The 21,141-nt window shown below is 47.5% G+C and overlaps 1 protein-coding gene across 5 annotated transcripts in view; it reads right to left on the bottom strand.

Moving 5' to 3' along the window:
- The window catches only part of ACSS2 (acyl-CoA synthetase short chain family member 2), a 116,942-nt gene that overhangs the window by 10,438 nt on the left and 85,363 nt on the right, over positions 1–21,141 (bottom strand). For 4 of the 5 annotated variants that reach the window (XM_019499282.2, XM_006262092.4, XM_006262093.4 and 1 more), the window contains 5 exons: positions 6,588–6,725; positions 5,789–5,959; positions 3,794–3,927; positions 2,400–2,532; positions 1,632–1,688 (listed from right to left, as the gene is read on the bottom strand). In XM_019499282.2, coding sequence (XP_019354827.1) covers positions 1,632–1,688; positions 2,400–2,532; positions 3,794–3,927; positions 5,789–5,959; positions 6,588–6,725 — 633 coding nt within the window. The remainder of the gene's footprint in view (positions 1–1,631; positions 1,689–2,399; positions 2,533–3,793; positions 3,928–5,788; positions 5,960–6,587; positions 6,726–21,141) is intronic. The other variant, XM_059733267.1, reaches the window with a different exon arrangement.

Here is a 21,141-nt window from a genome sequence, read left to right on the forward strand (position 1 = left end):
CAGGATGCTGCCATCAGTCAGCTTGTCAAGAATGGTCTCTGATAATTTTTTCCAGAAACTTTCCAGGGACTGAGGTCAAGCTGATTGGCCTGTAGTTCCCTGGATCCACTTTCCGCCCTTTCTTGAAGATGGGTACCACGTTGGCCTTCTTCCAATCTTCAGGTAACTTCACCTGAGCATCAGGAGCTCTCAAATATCTTTGCTAGTGGCTGGGCTATGACTCCTGGCAGCTCCTTAAGTACTCTGGGGTGCAATCTGTCAGGACCCGCTGACTTGAAGGTGTCCAGCCTCTCAAGGTGCTTCTTTACAAAGTCTGCACTGATGCTGGGTATAAATTCACCCTCACACTGGCCGTCCCACATCATGCTAAGCAGTGAGGTACCACTGGGTTGATGAAAAACCAACACGAAGTACCCACTAAGCAGGTTGGCTTTTTCCTGAGTGTCAGCTGTCCATTGTCCAATTTGGTTTAGCAGGGGTCCAATGTTACCTTTGCTTTTCTTCCGACTCCCCACATATCTGAAAAAGGACTTTTTATTGTCCTTGATACGTGTTGCCACGTGGAGTTCTGTTGCACCCTTGGCTTTCCTGGTTCGCTCCCTACAGGTACCGACCAATGCAGAATACTCTTCCTTTGTGGTGTTTCCTATCTTCCATCCTTTATAAGCCTCTCTTTTTTGGTGTAGGAGGTCCGCGAGTTCCCTGCTGAGTCAGGGGGGTTGCTGTGCCCTTCTGCTACCTTTCTTCCGAGATGAAATGGACATCCCTTGTGCTTTCAGGATCGTTCCCTTAAGGAGTGACCACTCCTCTTGGATTCCTCTCCCTGTCATGTCATGGGCCTTAGGGCCTTGACAACAAACCTCCTGAGCTTATAGAAGTCAGCTTTCCTAAAGTCAAGGACTTCTGCATTGCTGGTTGACTTGCCAGCTTTGCAATGGATGGTAAAAGTGATCAGCTCGTGGTCACTGTCTCCCAGCTTTCCTTCAATTCTTAGGCCGCTGACTCTGTTATGGCCATAATCTTTGAGGGATTGAACCCTACCCTGCCACTAAACTTGGCTCAGAACTGGCAGTCACTTGGGGCAGCTTGGGGCAGCCAGGACTCTTGGGACAGAGTGCTTCTCCCCAAAGATCACTTAGATAAAGGATGCTCAACCTCCAGTCTGGGGGCCAAATGTGGCCTGCAGAGCCACATCTGGCCCCAAATACTTCCCACAGGTCAGGAAATTTGGTGGCAGGGGAACAGTGGCAAGTAATACTGCCACTCCCCACCCCAGCCCTGCATGGCTGGATTGGGGATGGGTCGCTCCTCAACCCCCCATGGCTGGATTGGGCCCCATCTTGCCACCCCGCATGCCAGGTCTGGCCCACAGATAGACTAAGCACCATCTATCTGGCCCAAGAAGAAGAAGGTTGGGTACCACTGATCTAGATTGCTTGGTGTTATGCCTGCCCTAGGCAAAGTTTCAAATGTCAGGTCACAAACAGGATTTCCATTCATGCACATGTGGCTCAACTGGTGGCGCTGACCCCAGGACTCTTTTTGCAGTCACTGCCTTGGGGAAAACCCTCACCCACCAGGTGAGAATATGAAGAATTGGGTCACTGCAAATGTGAATGGATTCTACTCACAGCAGAGCCAGGCTTCATAGCTGTGACAGCAGGGAGAGGCGTCAGCATATGACCACCCTGTGAAAAGGGGGAACAGATGACACATTAGCCATGGGTTTCCTTACTATCAGCTATTCATACTGCCTACAACTCATAGGTAGCCATTTCCCATGCTAGAGGTACTTCCAGGCAGGCATCAGCAAAGGAGAAGGAGGGAGCATAAGATGGAAAGGACGACATGGAGGTGCAGATTAGAATGGGGAGCAAGATCCCATGTCTGAGTGTATCCAAGCCAGGAAAGGAACATGTGGGAAGAAATGAAGGGAGGAGTGTACTGGTGCAAGGCCTGGGGAAGGGAGGGAGCTCACAGTGGAGAAGGAACTGTAACAGCTCAACAGGAAGCCACAGAACAAAGAGACCTCACATCTCAGCCATCTCAACAAACCCCTGGTGCTGCCCCATCTGAGCAGAACCTACTTTTACAGAGCTTGGTTATAGTTAGAATAATAGGGTCAAGAAGTGACAGTAGCATTCTGCCTTGTTCATTCCCAACCGTCATGGAGAGCACAAGCTTCTCCGGGGCATACAGAAATGCTAGTCCTCATTGTACAGAAATTTCTTCAAAGCAAACCTGCCAAGATACCCAGATCCTTGGCAGGGAATAAAAGGGGTGCAAGGAAAGCCTATCATTTATGTCCCTCCCAAAGCTTTGGGAAATTCCAGATCCCCAGGGTCTTTTATTGTAGGGGATGAAGAAACCTGCCACAAGAACTGGCAGGTAAAACTCACAGTCTCTGTTTGCCAGAACGTATCCACAATTGGACATCTCTCTTCTCCAATAACATGATAGTACCACAGCCAGGCTTCGGGGTTAATGGGCTCACCAACAGTTCCCAGTATTTTCAGAGATTCCCTACTGCATCTGCAGTGAAAAATGGTGGCTTTTACAGATGTCTGCTCTAGCCTAGCCAAGGCCAGAGAAACTAGCTTATAACTTTGCTTATGAGCATGTCTGTTTTGGTAGAAGGGGAACTCACTGACCCGCCTAAAGGAAACAGAGTTTGAGTTTTCACAGAAAGGTTTAGTCACTTCTAATTCTCCAGTGATTTCAACATATACAGAGAAGGGAAGGACACAGAGAGTAACACACAGACCCAAAAGGTGTGCCTTGATTGTCCCTGTGACTCAAATACAAAGTACTTGAAGTATGCAAAACAAAGCTTAAGGAGGATTTCTGCTGCCTTCACCCTACAGTCTGTCTGGAAATGAGAGGCTGGCTGTAAACATGGAATACTCAGGATGCAAAAACTCTTCTTTCCCATACCCCACTTCCCTGTCCTGGTTTGGATTTTGGGTGTTGATGAGCTCTGTTCTTCCAAACTACCTAGGAATGTCCTACAACAGTAGTGCTCAACCTTTTAGCCAGGTGGGGGGCATGGTACCCATCTGCGGGTTGAATCAGGCCCTAAGGGCCAAGAACTGCCCTCTCCTGCCCCCTGCCTGCCAGGATTCCATCCCAGGGTTTCTGCCCCCTTTCAGCCCTTCCTGCCCTCTGCACACTGGGATTGGGACCTGGGGGCCTGGCACCATCTCCTCCGAACCCTGCACACCAGAACTGGGTCCCAGTGCCACCCCCACCCAGTGCTATACACTGGGATTGAGCACCAGATCCAGCATGCCAGGGTCCGGAGATTTGGTATCTAAGTAGTGCTGGCATTGCACCTCCAATGCCAAATTTCTAGACCAATGGGGAGCCTTGCAGGCTGAGTGACACAGCATCATGGGCTGGATCTGGCCCCTCAGCCAAAGGCTGAGCACCCCTGCCCTAGATTATACAAGTTACTTACAAGCAACTGAAGTTCTTCAAGGGGTATTTTTCAAATGTACATTTGCACTGGTGGGTATGTCTCCCACCCTGCACTTTGACTAGAGAATTCCCTGCTTTAGTAGTATCTTCTGTGAGGTCTAGCCCCACCTCTTCTCATATTCCCACACTGTGGATAAAAGTGTACTACTACTTCCTGCTTACCTGTTTCTTCTCAACTATTGCTGCTGGGAACCCATCATCCTTCGTGCTCAGAGAAGGGCAGGAACTTTAAGAACTCTGGAGTCCCACATGTTCCCAGGCTGCTTGGTGCTATTAGAGCTTAGAATGCACCCCTCAACCAAGAAGCTGTGCTTACTTTTTGACAGGCTCATCTCCAGACTTCATAAGTGCTCGGATGGCTGTGGGTGAAGTGTAGAGCTTGGTCACCTTGTACTTGTCAACAATGTTCCACATTCGGCTGACATCTGGATAGGTGGGAACACCTTCAAACTAAGCACGAGACATTGGTCAGCACAACTGCTCCCTAGCCCTACTTTCTAGGTCACAGCATCTTCCTTGGCAGCCCAGAGCTCAGGGAAGTAGCATGTTTGACCTGGATAGGGTGCTGGGAGTGCCTCACTTATTCCTGCATTCTCTAGGTTTACGACTGCTTGCACGGAGGAAAACAGCAGGAATACTGAGTGAGAGGAAGGGTCGCCACCTCCATGGAGCAGTGACCAAGCCTCCTCCATGCCCTAGATACTGACAAGCACTGGCCCACCTGGCAGTGTGAAGGAACAAGGCCTGTTTAGAGGCAAGAAGCCAACCTCCGATACTCTGAACAGTTCTCACACTGAACAAGCCCTGCAGATGTCACTGGTTGGGCAGGAATGGTAAGATAGATGGAAGACAGCTGTGTGGGGGTGGGAAGGATATTTACCCATGAAGCCATAAAAGTAATTGTACCTGTGAAAAACAACAATGAGGAAATGTTCTTCTGGTCTCTGCTTTTCCCAACAAAAAATTCCACCTTGGAGGATGGGGAGAATACAACCTCCCTTCCCCCCACACAGTGGGGTAGTGTCTCATGCTTTCCTCATAGCTACTATTTCAGCACAGAGGTGCTTCTGGGCTCTCTGCCAAGTTCCAACCCCCATCTGCTGCTGTAGCTCTAGTCTAAGTTCTAGCTCTAGCCTTTCCAGAATGAGGCAGGGGCCAGAACCTGGAAGACAGGAGAGGTGCAGAAGGACATGTGTGGATTGGATCCATGCCAGATTGCCAGCCTGGTCAAATCTCATTGCCTCCTAGTTGTGGGTCTTAACAGGTACCCAGGACAGGGGACTAAGTGACTTGGACAGCTATTATAGCAAAAGGTAGTCCCATGATCTCAATAACAGCAGTTGCAACACAGCCAGACTAACAAGTGATAGGAATAAAAACAAGGTGGGATACAACCCCAAATGGGATCAGAAGGTATGCAGCCAACAAAGGCTTTCCCAGCTTGTTTTTCCCCAGAGAAGTCTCAGACAGGAGGTTAGCCCCTCCTCCAAGGGTTGTTTAGGTACTTGAGATAAACACATACTAACACCTTTCTAAGGAGAACTTAAAATCCCTCCCTCTCAACACCTCAGATTTCATACCATCCACCAAACCATTCCCTCTGTTACACCAGTCTCATGCACTGTGTTCAGCCTGTATTCTGTATCTTGACAGAGCACAGCACTTTGCAAGGCAATGCTTACTGCAGAACATGCCCCCTAATTTCCAGCTGAATTTTCAATGAAAGCCAAGGAAAGCATGTCATGAAATTGCACTGTTTCTAGCCTGACTCTCTACATAACAAGATGGCACCAAATGAAGTGGATCAGCTGTGCTGAAATGTGTCCCAGAGCAGCTGATCTGCTACACTGCGAGAAACGGAATTCATCTGTTGCCTTGTAGGGTAAGGCCCCTGCCACTCCCAGGGCTTCGGGAACCTAATCCTGCAGAACAACACTCAGGGCATGCCTCTGCAAACAGGCAAAACCTAGGCTTGCAGGATCAGGTCCTTCGAGCCCCAAGACCAACAGCCTGGGGAAGCTGGAGAGCACAGGCAGTTCTAGGTTGCCTGTGTTCTCTCCCCTTAAAACAAAGAGTTACACTACAAAGCAGCAGCACAAAGTTACGCTACCTATTGTCATGCCCACAAATTTGGGCACTTATGGTATGACAGAGGGCCTGGACATCTGCTTGCTTTGGCTTTCTGCCACTGTAAGAATTCTTATGGCAGCACAAAGATGACATCTGTTTGCAGCCTTAGATAATAAGGAAGGCTGCTCAGCATGACAGTCTAACATCTAGGAGAGGTTTCCAGCTCCTGTGCAGAACTTACCAATACGCTGGTTGCCCCATTTGCCAAAGGTCCATAAGTGAGATAGGAGTGGCCCGTTATCCATCCAATGTCACCTGTGCACCAGTAAATGTCCTCAGGATGGTAGTCAAATACATACTTAAAGGTAGCAGCAGTAAAAAGCATATATCCTCCCACTGTGTGCACAACACCCTGCAAGAAGAATACACATGATCAGCACGACGCGTTCCAAGTGCAAAGCCATAACACTAATTCCTGGTCTGAACAGTGTCCAACTGACAAATACCAGCAGCAGAACTTCAGTACATGACCAGAGAAAGCATAACCCCTCTTCCAATGGGCCCTCATCTCCAACCTCTCAAAGTTAAGCAAACAGGAGAAAACAGAAATTAAACTACTCGTTGGCAAGCTCCTTAACTGAAATATGTCACTTCCTTCAAGGGGAAAGCCTTTATAATTATGTCTGGGACCAAGAAACTGGGAAAGGGGATGGAGTAAGCCATTGTTAGCCACTGTTCTCCGTGATGAGTGACAAAACAAGGAGCAATGGTTTCATGTTGCAGCAAGGGAGTTTTAGGTTGGATATTTGGAAAAACTCTCTCATTAGGAGGGTAGCGAAGCATTGGGACAGATTACATAGGGAGGTGGTGGAATCTCCATCCTTTGAGGTTTTTAAAGCCCGGCTCGACAAAACCCTGGCTGGAATGATATAGTTGGGGGTGGTCCTGCTTTGAGGAGGGGGTTGAACTAGATGACCTCCTAAGGTCCCTTCCAACCCTAATTTTCTATGATTCTATCATTCTATGATTGTGAAACGTACCTTGGGTTTCCCAGTTGATCCGCTGGTGTAAAGAATAAAGAGCTCATCCTCAGAATCACACCACTCAGGCTCACACTCTTTACTAGCATTTCTCATTAGTTCATGCCACCAAAGATCAACATCTGAGTTCCATGGCATCTGAAGAAGAGCATAAGATGAAAACATGATCTCCAAAAGCAGTTAGAGTAGAAAATGGAATGTGGCCCCCAGTTTAAAAATGGAAAACCTTTCAAATGTGACTGAGATACAGACACAGTGATGTCCATTTTAGTCTACAAGATGACATTAAAGCATGGGTGATTGGTGCCTCCTGAGACTGGGGGGGCACAGTTTGTGGGTGTTGGTGGCAGGATGGCAAGCGGTGACCCCCTGCAGAAGCTGGCAGCGGCATTGGAAGCGGGGCAGGGGGGAAGGAGTGGCAAGCAGCGACTGGCTGCAGAAGCTGCCGGAGGTGGCGGGGTGGGGCACGAGCAGCGACCGCCCACAGAAGCTGTTGACAGTGGCAGTGGGGTAGCAAATAGCGATTGCCCACAGAAGCCGGCAGTGGCCAATCTCAGGTGGGTCACGTGTCTCCCTGTGAAATGACTCCATGACTGTTATTTACCCAATTAAATACATAAAATAAATAAAGATTGTTAGTAAAGACACCATAAAGATTATTAGTATTTGCTTTCATAAGTAGTCCTGTCTCCATGTTATTTTACTTTAACAAATATTGCCCCAGAATTTCAATGTGTCTCAGAACCAGGGACCCTTGCTGCAAAATACAGGTTAAGCAGGTGGGATCCTTGAATTTGTTGTGGTAAGCAATGCACTCACAACCTTTCCTAGGGATCAACAAATAAGCTTGGAGTGTTAGTGACCACTGCTCTAGAGTTAGCTACTGCTTAATATTAAACTGAATGTCTTCTTCCCACCATTCTTCCCACCATTTCTTGCCATCTACATAAAAGCCATTTCTAGTCTTCAGCCCTATCTTACTGGAGATGCCATTACACTGTTCTGCCTAGAGCTCATTGTTTCTGCTTTCTTTTTTCATAGAGCTATCAATGCTCTGTTGAGAAACCCCAGCCAAAGCCCCAACTCATCTTAAGGGGCACAGCTGGATCACATATACGACTTAGGGTGGCTTTACATCTTTTGGCCATTCCTGAGGAAGCCATCTTCCAACTCCTGTCATCATTTTTGCTGCTCTAGTCTGACCTTCCTCCAGCTTAATCAACACATTTCTGGTAATGTGATGCTTTTAGTGGAGGCAATATTCCAGAGGAAGTGGCACTAATGCTCTGTGATGCCTCTAACTCAGGGGTGGGCAATTATTTCAGTTCCGGGCTACATAGGGAGTTTTGCTTAGGAGGTGTCATGGCTAGGTCAGCACCCCTCTCCTCCCATAACAACTCGCCAAAACTCCCTATGTGGGATGGGGGCACAGGAAGGCTGGGAGTAGTGGTTATTTTTGTATTATTCTTTGGTATAGACCAAAGACTTTATCTAGCCAAGATTCCGTACTCTAGAACAGTGTCTCTCAACAAGGGTGGCATGGCACCCTGGGATGCCTCAAGATCCTTTCAAGAGTGCTGGGATCATGGGACAAATTCACAGGAAATTGAAGCTGGAAGGATCTGCTGCCCACATGCCCATGAGATGGGTGTGGGTTCTGCGGGCAGGAGCATGCAGAAACCAGATTGTGGCTCTGCCCCGACAGGCCCCATGCTGACAACGACCCAGGATCCCAGGGTCTCCATGGAGATCCACCAGGAGCCATGCGAGCAGGATGCTCTGATCATGTCCACCCACCAGAGCACCCTGCCAGCAAAACTCCCAGCAGGGGCAGGGTCTTCATGGAGCCCCGCCCAGAGCCATACAGGCAGAGCACTTAGATCACATCTGCCCAGTGAAGTGGCCTGCCCCACAGCTCCCTGGTGGGTCTCCATGGTGCCTGGGGAGCGTGGCTGGGTCCACTGGCAGCCAGAAGGAACTGCTACTACTGCTGAGGCTGCCAGGAAATGGGAGTCCAGCAGCCCCAGCTCTGATGTGTGCCCCTGTGCCTGGGCTGGGTAGAGCCAATAGACCTGCTGCAGGTTGGTCAAAATTGCTCCGTGGGCTGTATTTTGCCCACCCCTGCTCTAACTGTACTGGCCCTTCCACTTTGTACTTTAATCTGTATTTCCTGACCTATTTTCCCCAATGAGCCCCTACAGCATGACTGATTCTTCTTTCTATTCAATGTATGATCTGTATTAGTTCCCAACTTCCCTAGGTTGACTTCTTGGTACTGTCTCCATGTCACTTGTCTCCAATGCATTTCTTGGTTCTAAGTGGCCTTTGTAGCTCTTTCCATGCTCAGGTAATCATTGAATTTCACTAGCGTTCAACCAGGTATGCTTTAAGTAACCCCAAATAATGTCTACACTAACCTCAAATAATTCCTTCTACACTGCTCCCTCCCCCTCTTCTTTGTCTTTATTGAATAAACTTTTCAGCAGATTTCAGGCAAGCAGCAAAGATGCAGTTTTTGATTACCATCCAGTAGAGAGATACTGAAACTCATCTTAAAATCCTAAGCTCATAAGCACATGCTTAAGCATTGCATGCTTAAGCGTTCTCACAAACAAGCTAAGGAAGTATGGGTTGGATGAATAGACTGTAATGCTGATAGAAAACTGGCTGAATTGTCAGGTTCAGAGGCTAGTAATCAATGGCTTGATATATAGTTGGCAGCTGGTATCAAGTAGAGTGACCCAGGGGTCAGTCCTGGGGCTGGTTTTGTTCAATATCTTCATCAACAACCTGGAAGATGGGATAAAGTGGACCCTCAGCAAGTTTGAGGATGACACCAAGCTGGGAGGAGTAGTAGTTACACTGGAGGGTAGGGCTAGGATTCAGAGACCTTGACAAATTGGAGGACTGGATCAAAAGAAAGTTCATGAGGCTCAATAAGGACAAGTGTGTAGTCCAGTACTTAGCACAGAACAATCTCATGCACTGGTACAGGTTGTGGTCTGACTGGCTAAGCAGCAGCTCTGAGGAAAAGGACCTGGTGGTTACAGTGGACAATAAACTGAATATGAACTAACAATGTACCCTTGTTGCCAAGAAGGCTAATAGCATACTGGGATGCATTCATAGAAGCATTGCCAGCAGATTGAGGGAAGTGATTATTCCCCTCTGTTGGGTACTGGTGAAGCCACGTCTGGAGTACTGTGTCCAGTGTTGGGCCCCCACTAAAGAAAGGATGTGAAAAAATTAGAGAGTCCAGCAGAGGGCAATGAAAATAGTTAGGGGGCTGGGGCACATGACTTCTGAGGAGAGGCTGAGGGAACGAGGCTTATTTATTCTAGAAAAGAGAACTGAGGCTTAACAGATGTTGTTAAGGAGAGAAGGAGACAGAGCCAGGCTTCCCCGGATGTCCACAGAGGATGACGTGGAAGCCTACTTAGAAGTCTTTGAAAGGATGGCCACGGCTGCAAAGTGGGACCCCAGCAGCTGGGCAGTAAGGATCGGGCCACTTCTGATTGGACCAGCACAAGCCGCCTATCACGTCCTTAACAGGTCCGAGGCCAGAGATGATCGGAAGGTGAAAGAGGCAGTACTGTAGCAATTGGAAATCTCCTCTGAAACATACTGCCAAAAGTTCCAGGCCCGGAAGAGGGCTGAGGGGGCCCGTCCCTGCCTGCTGGCGCAGATGCTAAGGATTTGGCAGAGCTGTGATTACAACCTGAGACCCGCACACTCCAGGAAATGGTGGAGCTCACAGTCTTGGAGCAATTTCTGATGGACCTTAGCAGTAGCTCCCTGCAGTGGGTCTGATGCCACCAACCCAAGATAGTGGAAGACGCTCTGCGGCTTGCCAAGGATTATGCTGCTGCTGAAAGAGATGGAGATACCCCCAGAAGAGATCATCCAGGGGGCCTGACAACAGGATCCCAACCCGGGGGACCCAGCCAGGGCCGAGGGAGGTGGGGTGAGGCAGGGAACACACAGAATTCTGGTTGGGAAGCCCAGACCTGGGACTCCAGAGAGGTAGTGTGCTACAGGTGTGGGGAAAAAGGGCACGTATTCCAGGATTCTGCCCACAGAGGTCCCAGGCTGAGACACCTATTGATAACTCCCATGACGAGAAGACGGATTGCAGCTTTGGTTGGCATAAGGGGACAGACTGCCATGACAAGCCCCTGGTCGAAGTTAGGGTGAGGGACACCATCATCCCTGCAGTTGTCAACAATGGTTGCTCGCAATCGATGATAAGGTCAGACAGTTCGATGATACTGTGACAGCTGAAAATTATGTTTGTGTGATAAAGGTGCTTGCTGAACTCTCTATGAAGATTAGACCAAGTGTTTTTATCTCATTTGTTTAGATATTAAGCTATATGTTGTTGCTAAGAGCCAATTTAAGTTTAAGATGTAGTAAGGCCTAGTAAATTTAGCAAAGCCTTGAAGTAGTAAGGCCCTGTGGGGTAGTTAAAATTAACCGTATCAAAGGAATGCAAGGCTTGTACTGCTATTGGTCAGTCTAAGGACAGTTGAAGTAAAAAGAATCTGAGTGGCTGTAAGTTATCAGCACAGTTCAGAAGCTATAAATTGGCTAAAACATCCGGAAATCATTCAGAAGGAAGATACGGCTTTGTGAAAAGGATTAATTAGCTGTTGACCTGGATTAGTGGGCCCGTGGATCTCGAGGAGCCCAAGGACTTAATACCAGGGTCCTTCTTGGTACCTCTCGGACAGCGCTGATAGGGGACACCTGACTTCGTTGAGCTTTGTGGAAAGAGAAACTTGTTGTACATCAGGCATCAGAGGGGATTGCTGATAAGTTGCTGATGTAAATTATTCTTGTCTGTCATTGTTTGTCTTGTTACTATGTGTAGTTGTATTTTTGTTAAGTCAATAAACCTTTCTTACCTTTCTACCTCCGACCATACTCTTAATCCTGAACTCTCCGCAGGCGGCTGAGACATAAATTGGCATCATGAACAGGATTGAGAGGCTCTGGTTCGGAGAGAAAGGTCAGAATGGAGGGAGTTATGTGGGCCCCGTTGGTAGCTTTGCTTAAGGAAGTGACAGGGATAGAGAATCCCGTGTGGGATAAATATAGGTTCAGACCTGCCTGGAGTGACCCAGGAACTGTACCTGATCATTGGGCTAGGTTTGCTACTGCTCCCCAGGGCAAGCCCAAGAAGGGATGCCTGTCGTGGCTGTTGGCCACGTGCTTGCGGTTAGGGGCCGAAGAACATGCCCAGCTCCAGGAAAAGGTTACCTGGCTGAGTAAGGAGTTAGAAGACGTGAGAGATTCCAACAGCATGACATGTGAGGCCGCGTGAGCTGCTCAAAGTCATTTGGAGACTTTAGAACGGAGGGAAGGAAAAATGATGATTGTGCGCGTGGTCACTTCCCTCCAGAGGAGGGTGCAGTTAGCACAGGCTGTGGAGCCATCCATCCACAAGGTACGACAATGTCTTTATGGCGAGAAACTGGAAGCTGAGCTCTGGGAAGATCCAGGGGAGGAGACTGAAGATGAGCCTGGTGCTGAACCATCCCTGTACGTCCCTGCCCAGAGGGAGGAACCTAGTTAGGTCTTCCCCGTGGTAGTAACCCGCTCAGGGCCGCAAGGAGAGAATCCCTGAGCAGAGCTACAGTCTTTTACCCATGAGGAAATTTGAGATATACAAGAACAGCATAAGTCCAAGACGGGAGAGCCAGTGATAGACTGGGTAGTTCGAATGTATAGTGAAGGAGCTTCTGCAATTTCAGTGAGTAGAGCTGAAGCAGCACAAATCATTCTGTACCCCGAGCTCCAGTTAAATCAGTTTGCAGGAGGTGATGAAAATGTTACTTTGTTTTCTGCTGCAGTCCAAGCCACTGCAGCCAGTTATGGTAATATGGAAGAAAAGCTTAACCCTGCCCCTTGGGCATGGCCCAATTTAGAGGAGGCTGTCTGCTGCTTGTATCAGTTAGCACTAACTGAAATCATTCATGCAGCAGTTTGGACTCGCACACCAGATGCAGAAGTTGTGACAGCACCGTTGCAGAGGAGGTTTTGCTGATGGGCACCAACAGAGTCCATACCTCAGCCCTGTTGGCCTTGGAGCCAGAGGTGGTGGATCACATGGTAAGAGATATGATCCGGCGATTAGTGCAGCTTTTACCCATTTTGCAGAAGCCAGGGCTGGCTAAGCCGACAAAAACCGCCAAGGCCATGGCGGTGGCCTCACTAAAAGACAAACCCGCTGATCCCCCCGAATTGCTAGGAAAAGCTGGGGAAGGCCATCCCAAGACTCTGTGAGCAAAAATGTGAAAAGACTTGTTAGCTGCTGGTTTTAATAAAGTGAAGATTAATGGATTGCCCACCAATGTTTTGCAAGGGCTCTGGGCTAAACACTGCAGTAAAAAAGCAAGCCCAAAAGCGGAGCCGTCTGCACCACCAGCAGTGCCACTGGAGGGATTCTCTGCCCTGAGGGCAGAACTGTCAACATTTTGCCAGGCACATGCGGAGCCACCAGCCTCCCCCCCCACTGATTATGTGGCCTAGGGAGCCCAGCCGGCCCAAACCCCAATGAAAGGGGCCACAACAGGGTAATAGTGGAACGGGGACTGGTATGTAAAGTTAATATTGTCCCCTTAATTTGGATACCTGTACAGATTCAGTTAAGTAAAAGTGAAAAGTTAATTGATATGCTATTAGACACGGGGGCCCAGATTTGCATTTTAGATTCTACAGATTGGAAAGGGGAGAAAGAACCACTTTATCAAGTAATTGGAGTCAGAGGCACCAAATGACCAAGACATCTGGTCCGAACAACCTTCGCGTTACCTAATGGCTCTAAAATGACAGCAGCAGCAGTAATACTTAAAAGGAGACCAAGTTTACTAGAACTTAATGTACTAAGAGGACAGCGGTTTGCCCTTGAACAAGAGAACTGGCAGTTTGGGTGTGCAGTCAATGTAGCATGATCCCACTAACCCTGCCTCCCATGAATGGAGTACACAGACCCCAGTATCAAACTCCCCCCCGAGGCCACCCAACCTATCCAGTGTATCATAAGTCAGCAGTTAGAAGACGGGACTATTATCCAAACCCACTCTCCATATAACAATCCAGTGTGGCCAGTGCACAAACCAAATAGAGGGTGGCGGCTGACTTGATTTTTGAGCTTTGAATGCTAATACTGACCCCTTGACGGCTGCTGTCCCATCACTACCAGCCTTGACAGAAAGCATCTGGTGTTATGGGCCTGCATGGATGGGATCCGTTGATCTCAAGGACATGTTTTTTGCTATTCCCACCCATGAGAGTCACTGGCCAGTATTTCCTTTCACATGGATAGGGCAGCAGTATACCTATACCATGTTGCCCCAGAGATGGATACACAGCCCCACCCTGGCTCACAGGGTTTTAGCTACAATAGCTCATGAAGTGCAAGAAAACTACCCTGACGTACACATGTGGCAGTATATAGATGATGTCATGGTAGGCAGTCAAGACAGAGAGGCTGCCACCAAGGCCTTTGAATCATTAAAAGAGAAAGTGCGTACCTTCGGATTCACACTGTCTAAACGGAAAATCCAAAAGGTAGGGCCCCCGTGTGAATTTCTAGGAATAGAATGGCAGAATGGGGGGCCCACAATATCAACTGAAGGGCTGTAAAATATAATAGAGACCCCGACTCCCACTAATCTGAAAGAACTGCAAGCCCAATTGGGAGCACTCGATTTTTGGCGTACGCATGTTCCTGAGTTTAGCGTATTAGCTCATCCCTTGTATAACCTATGTAAGAAGAGAACTAAATGAGAATAGGGTCCTGAGCATAAATATGCCTTATGAGCCCTTAAAGAAGTGGTAACTGTTCATGCCTCCCTAGCAGCACGACGTCCTGAAGGAGAGCTTTGGTTCTATATAGGTGTCTCGGAAGGAGGACCACATTGGAGCCTGCGGCAGAAGGAGTCCTCAAAAGCAGAAGGAAAACCCCTTGGATTCTGGACCTGAGGCTGGAGAGGGGTGGAAACAAGGTATACTCTCTTAGAATAGATGTTGTGTGCAGCAACAGCAGCCCTGGAAGCCTCAGAAGCACTGACAGGAGACTTACCCACAGTTATCACTACTCCGATCTCTATTCTCAGAATGGCTGTCAGACCGCCAGCTACCACCTGGGGGGAGAGCCCAAGACACACGGTCCAAAGGTGGATTTATTACGTTTTGAGCCAGGTCCAACAAGTAACCCCAAAGGGATGCCCTGCATTAGTTGAAAGAGTCACAGAAAGTACAATTAATGTTTATTCTGATCAAACAAGCCTTCACCCATCAAAGAAGCACCTCCTTTCTCGCATGAAATGGAGACCTCAGCCGATGTTAAAGTCGAGTTTACAGATGGGTCTGCTCGAGGTTGTGCCTGGAGAGCAGCTGCCTTGAGAATTTGAGATGGCAAGCAAGTAGTATTACAAGGCCTCGGAAAAAGAGCACAGTATGCCAAGCTCCAAGCAGTGCTCCACATGGCTATGTGGGAATTAGTAGAAGGTCCACGTCCTAAAAAGCCCATTTATATTTATAGCGACTCCTGGATGGTGGTAGAAGGATGCACTAAATGGCTACCCCTATGGAACAAAGAGAACTTTAAAAGACGAGGACAAGACATTTGGAGCCACGAGGAATGGGAGAGCTTACAGAAGTTAGCCCAAGATAAGCTTCCTCTACACATCTGACATGTGAGTGCAGCACATGGGAATAAGGCAGAAGAAGGCCTGGAGGCAAAGTAGAATAGGCAAGTTGATCAGCTAACAAGAGAAGAGGGCGCTGAAACCTTGTATGTTGAAGAAGAAAATAAAGCAGCTAGTCCATCATTGCCCAATTCCTCCTCCCACTGTACACGTGGAAAACGAGCTGCAGAATGGCTACATTGACAACACGGGCACCCTGGGCATGATAGAACCGCCCGTCTGGCCACGTCTTAAGGCATTCATGTAACTAAAAAAGAAGCACAAGGAATAGTTGACGCATGCATTACCTGCCACAACATCAAAATGTGACTAAAACCCTGTCCAACTGTCCTGTTGTCATTACGTGAGGGAAAGGTAGCGTGGCAGGTATGGCAATGTGATTTCATATGCCCCTCCCTCGGACCTCCCAGAAGTGACAGTACGTGTTTGTAGTTGTAGAAGTCGCCACAGGAACAACGTTTGCCCACGCCTCAGCGATAGCTACAGCCCAGGACACCTGTGCAGCACTGGAAACTCTGCTAGCTGTGTATCCACCACCTATAGAACTACAGACCAATAATGGCCCTCACTTCCGCACTCATCTTGTATATGACTGGACCACGAAACACGGCATGTTATGGACATATCACATCCCATACCATCCACAGTCTAACAGATTGGTAGAACGAGCTAATGGCATCCTCAAACGCAATTTGCGGTTAGCCACTGGCTCGGCTCTTAAAGACTGGGACTTGCACCTGGATCAAGCTATCAATTGGGCCAATAAGTGACCCTGTCCGGGAGGTAGCCCTATGCAGCAGGCCTTTGGATTGGGTGGTCTCCGCGAGCCAGCAGGAGAGTGACCTAGGGGTGGTGACCCGGGAAAGCTCCAGGCAGGAGATCTGGTGGTAGTGAAGCATCCTCAGGAAGATAAATGGGAGGAGACACTATTAGCAAAAGGTATGCATAATACATGGTGGGTATTTAAGTCAGATTCATCTAACGGGAGCCAAGCTTCTTGTTGTCTTGTTCCTACAGATAGGATCTGTCCACAAATGCAGCCATAACCATTCCTAATTGAGCCTGCCACTGAAAACAAGTCCTGCTCTGTCAACAGTCTAAACTGACTGGCACAATAAAGTGGTGGACTGCTATAACCGTACTCTTTTTATTAATGCCTTATTGTGTTTCCCGGGTAGGGCGTGTCTACCTTCCTTCTTATTACCCAGATATTAATGAACTTGCTCCTGAAGATCTCAAGGAGTGGCCTGACCCTGAAAAGCATCCCCCAGAAACACGTTCAGTTGACCTTCACACGGTCCAGCCACAGTATCCATATTGGAAGAAACCCACCACCCTGGAGCAAGTGAAGTCCTGGTCTCTGAGTAGAAGAAACAGGATAGTTGACTGGCAAGGTGGTAACTGTCAGTGCGCCTGTGGCACAAGTTATTATCTTGGGTACATTTCCTACCTGAAGGCTGGAATGGCTAACTGTGGGAGGGGAGGTGATTGTTGTAGCTCTGCTCGTTTGGGAGTTAGTTGTTACACACTTCCTGAAGGAAACCTGTTGAGCTCAACGCCCCTGAGTCTGTGACCCCAATCATGCATTCTGCATCTGTTCAGCCTCTTGAGCCACTGTGTTTATGGGAGAATCTGGCCCCTCCCATTCCTATGGCTGACAACACTCTCCATCGATGGTGTGAAGTCCACCAGGTGGGAGAGCGCATTACAAATTGGAACAAAGTTATTACATGGTTTGTAAATCATACCTACACACAGGCATGGTGAAATGGTACCCACTTTAATACAACTAGAAGAAGGCTGTATCCGCAAGTCTCCATCACTTATCCCCATCCTTTTATACCAGTAGAGTTCCTAAAGCAAATTAGTGCTATGATTCTGCCAGGGCAATACTGTTTCATTAACCCGATACAGCATTGTCCCATGAGCGACAGTGGGAACTCTTTCGGTCTTTGGGAGGTGAAGCATGGTTACAAGCTCCTGAAGAGGGAAAAATAAATGTAATCTATAAAAGAATGGAGTGTTCGCTACTATCTCTAGGCGCTCCCCCATGGAAGGCCCCGACACCGCCCGTGTTGTTACATCTCAGCTGTGTATTCTTGGGCAACCCTGTGGCACAGGATGCAGTCTGTCTGACTCACAAGGACTCACCTCCCTTCCCCCCCTCCTCTACATAAATGAAACTGATTAAGATGCAGTGAGAGACGCACCTAAGACCCTCCAGATAAGGGTGAAAAGAGTGAAACAACTGCCCTAGGTCTCATTTGCATCCGAGATAGAACCAGATGACCATTCATTTACATGAGAGATGGAGAACAGAAAGCCTGAAGCAGAGACTGCAGTGAATTCTGGGACCAGAGAAGCAGGGGAGCACTGCATGATGGGGAATCTGTGCTCCAAATTCTAATCAACCCATATTCACACACACCCAGCTCAGCATTTATCAGACCAGTTTTAATCTGGATTTACAAGGACTTTTCCCCGCCCAGACACACACACACCTCTAAGTTTAATAGGCATCTTGGGCCATACATTCCCCAGTCCCACTATGGGAGGTCTATTTAAACTTGATTAACTAAAACTCGGTTGCCGGGTTAGGGAATGCTGAGGCAAGAGACCGAGTCAGAGGGGGTATGGGCAACATTTGAACAATGGTTAAGGGTTCATCACAGCGTCCAGCCCATTGGAGCCCTAATCACAGGTGTTGTCATACTTTTCCCGAGACGACTGGTGGGAGTCCTCTCCACAAAAGATTATGAGCACCCCAATAATTATCTTAAGTCTGTTAAAAGACTATAGTAAGATCTGGAAAAGTCATGCTAAGCTGAGGCTTGTGCACAACAAGTAAAAATCCAAAATCCTGATGCTGCAAGCTATCTATTGTTCCTGAAGAAACCATAAGATATCCCATCAGTATATCTGCTATCCATAGGAATTTCAAGCTGGCTCCCAAGTTTTTGGTTACTCCCTAATCTTAAGTGTTTTCTGATTATTAATCAGTTTCTTGAGATGTTCCAAACCAGATAACCCCTTGTCAATAGAAAAGACAATGATTTACACAATTAAGGATGCTTCGAAGCAGCTGAACTGAGGGTATAAAAATCTGAAAAAGTGTGTGTGCTTCAGAAAGAAGAAGAAAGAACAGAGAAAGAAAGAAGAAAAACTCCTGTGCTGACACCATCCCCTGTTGTTCTTGGGACGCTGGAAGAACAGATCATCTCCCTTCAAGGACTGTGCCTGTCAGCTTTGCAGCCCGAGTACCTTGGACTGGTGAGATCCCAGTGCTCTCTCTCTCTTTTCACTCTAGGCATAAACTTCTGAACCTGAACTGTATCAGTTAAGCTTGAGCTCAGTTTCCCCAAATACTTAGTGAAACCAGGGTAGTACTGTAATTGTTTGTGTTTGTTTTTCTTTTGCATATCTATTACTACTAGTACCATTATATATTTCATATGCTTAGCAATAAATAACTTTTATAGTCAAACTGGTAGTAATTGGGTATATTTTTCCTTCTCTGCTTCTCTTTCCTCCCGTGCTCTGCAGCAACACTTCTTTTACCTAAGCTAAAGATCCCTGTGAAGTCCAAAAATATTGTGGGGTCTGCTCATCAAGAGGCTAAAGATTGGGATGTGCTGAGTTTGAAACACATAAGGGGATCAGCTTGTACAGGCTGATTGACCCAGTTTGACTCAGACGTGCCCTTATGAACTGAATGCTGGCCCATGAGGGTGTCAGCAGGGCACCCAGACGGATTCAGAGGGATTCTGTTCACCTGTGTGCTTGTGTCTGACTGCATTTTATTGTTGCTCTTATGAACTGATTCTTGGCATATGAGGGTGTCAGCCTATCCATGCTGATCAGCCCGGCCGAGTCAGGCGTGTCACGTTAATTTGTGTGTGTTTGTGTGTATGACTGATTTGGTGACTGGAGGAACCCAGCCCCATTGAGATTGAGTCCTGCAAGATAGCTCCATTGGGGGTGAGGGCTTGCAGAAGGGAGAGATACAGCTCCGTATAGTAACACAAGCGGCACATTGACAGAATCACCAAGACCCTAGAAACTATCCCTAATAAATGAGCACACTCCAAAGTAATGGGCAAATCTGGTAACAGTGTATAACTCCACAACCTGGTGGAGGTTTAAAGGTGAAAATCCCAACCCTCCTACATGCTTCATTGTTCACTGCCCGAGTATTGTTCAGACCAGAAAAATGGTATGTCCGACCTACTTTTCCAAACTGTTCGGCAGGAGCCCGTGTAGCTGAAGGGTTGGTTAGATGGGAATGGCCAATTATTTTCCATTCCATGAATACACTTAAGTCCCGTAGACGAAGAGATGCTCCATGTTATCTTTGGGCAGACTTAACTCAGCTATGAATGTATGGAACTTAGATAAATCCCAGAAAAAACACTGAAGGAGTAGCCAATCTCTAACAGGTGGTAGGGCTGCTCACTAGGGGAGGCATGCTCGAAGGAAAAACTTTAGAGCATACTGACGAATTGCTAACTGATGTAGAATTAGAAACAGCCCGTCTTGCTCAGGTCATAATGGATACTGCTTTTAAAGCAAACCAAAATCAAACTTTGAGTACTGCTTGTGCACAAGTTCAATTATCACTAAATATGTATTTTTCCCAGGTAATAAACAATGTTAAAAATAGAGAATGGCCCCCTGGCTTAGAGCATCATGGGATGCCTGCAACATTTGAAAAAAGATATCCCTATCAAAGTACCTGGATTACCACTTGGGAAGGCTGTGATAAAGGAAAGTGTTCATTCCTGGTGCAGGGGGTAAAAGATGGAAACTGGACCACTGCTTATTTGCTAAGCATGGGGCTAGGAAGAGGATGCCTTTGAGACTGGAATCTGCATCACGCCATATGGGAAGTAGTTACCTGCAATGGCCCTCGGTATGTAGCGCAGTCCCCCTTAGTTCAAATTAGTAGCATCTTGATTAGATTAGGGACCCTATGGAGAGGCTGACCTCTCAGCCCACCTAACATGACCTGCATATACAAGTTACCTAATGTGCCATATGTAACAATAGGGCAATGTGTTTGTTGGGAAGGACCAGGTCATTTGCTGCATGAAAATGGTACCACCTGGACTTTGTGCAATTTGTGTTGCTTAAGAGCTAAAAGTGAAGCCGTTGCTCTACTGCAATTAAGTAACCATACTATTACCCTAAAATGGCCAGAAATTTCCTCTGAGACTATGCTCATCAACTTTACAATACCCACTTCATGGGTATCAGATGTAGACATGCCACGGTTAGAAAACTGAAATGAAATAAAGAATAAGCTGCAACGCCTTGAAGCAAAGGCTCAGCAAGGCACTCAGTTGGCTCTCCTTGCTCAAGAGAGTGGGCGAATCATCTGTCTGGCTGTCAACGTGCCCGAGCCATGTAAATGGTATGATGTAATCTGCACTATTTGTGTGTCACCTAGTGTCACCTCAACTACGTGGCTAACCATCTTAAGCATCATAGTACTCTGCATTGCCCTAGTGGCAACAGCTAAATGGTGTTTTAACCGCTGTTGTAGTAAATCTGTTCATGCTATGCAAGTAAAATTTAATGGTCTCTCCCCATTTCCTGATGTAGCACATGTGGTTTTGGCATCTCAACTGTAGCTATCATAGTGCTTCAGCAAGCCAGGGGTAGAGTGTGACAGCTGAAAATTTTGTCTGTTTGATAAAGGTGCTTGCAGAAGGCTCTATGAAGGTTAGACCAAGTGTTTTTATCTCATTTGTTTAGATATTAAGCTATATGTTGTTGCTAAGAGCCAATTTAAGTTTAAGATGTAGTAAGGCCTAGTAAATTTAGCAAAGCCTTGAAGTAGT

Source organism: Alligator mississippiensis, chromosome 9, assembly GCF_030867095.1.
Source record: "Alligator mississippiensis isolate rAllMis1 chromosome 9, rAllMis1, whole genome shotgun sequence".
Taxonomy (NCBI): Eukaryota; Metazoa; Chordata; order Crocodylia; family Alligatoridae; genus Alligator; species Alligator mississippiensis.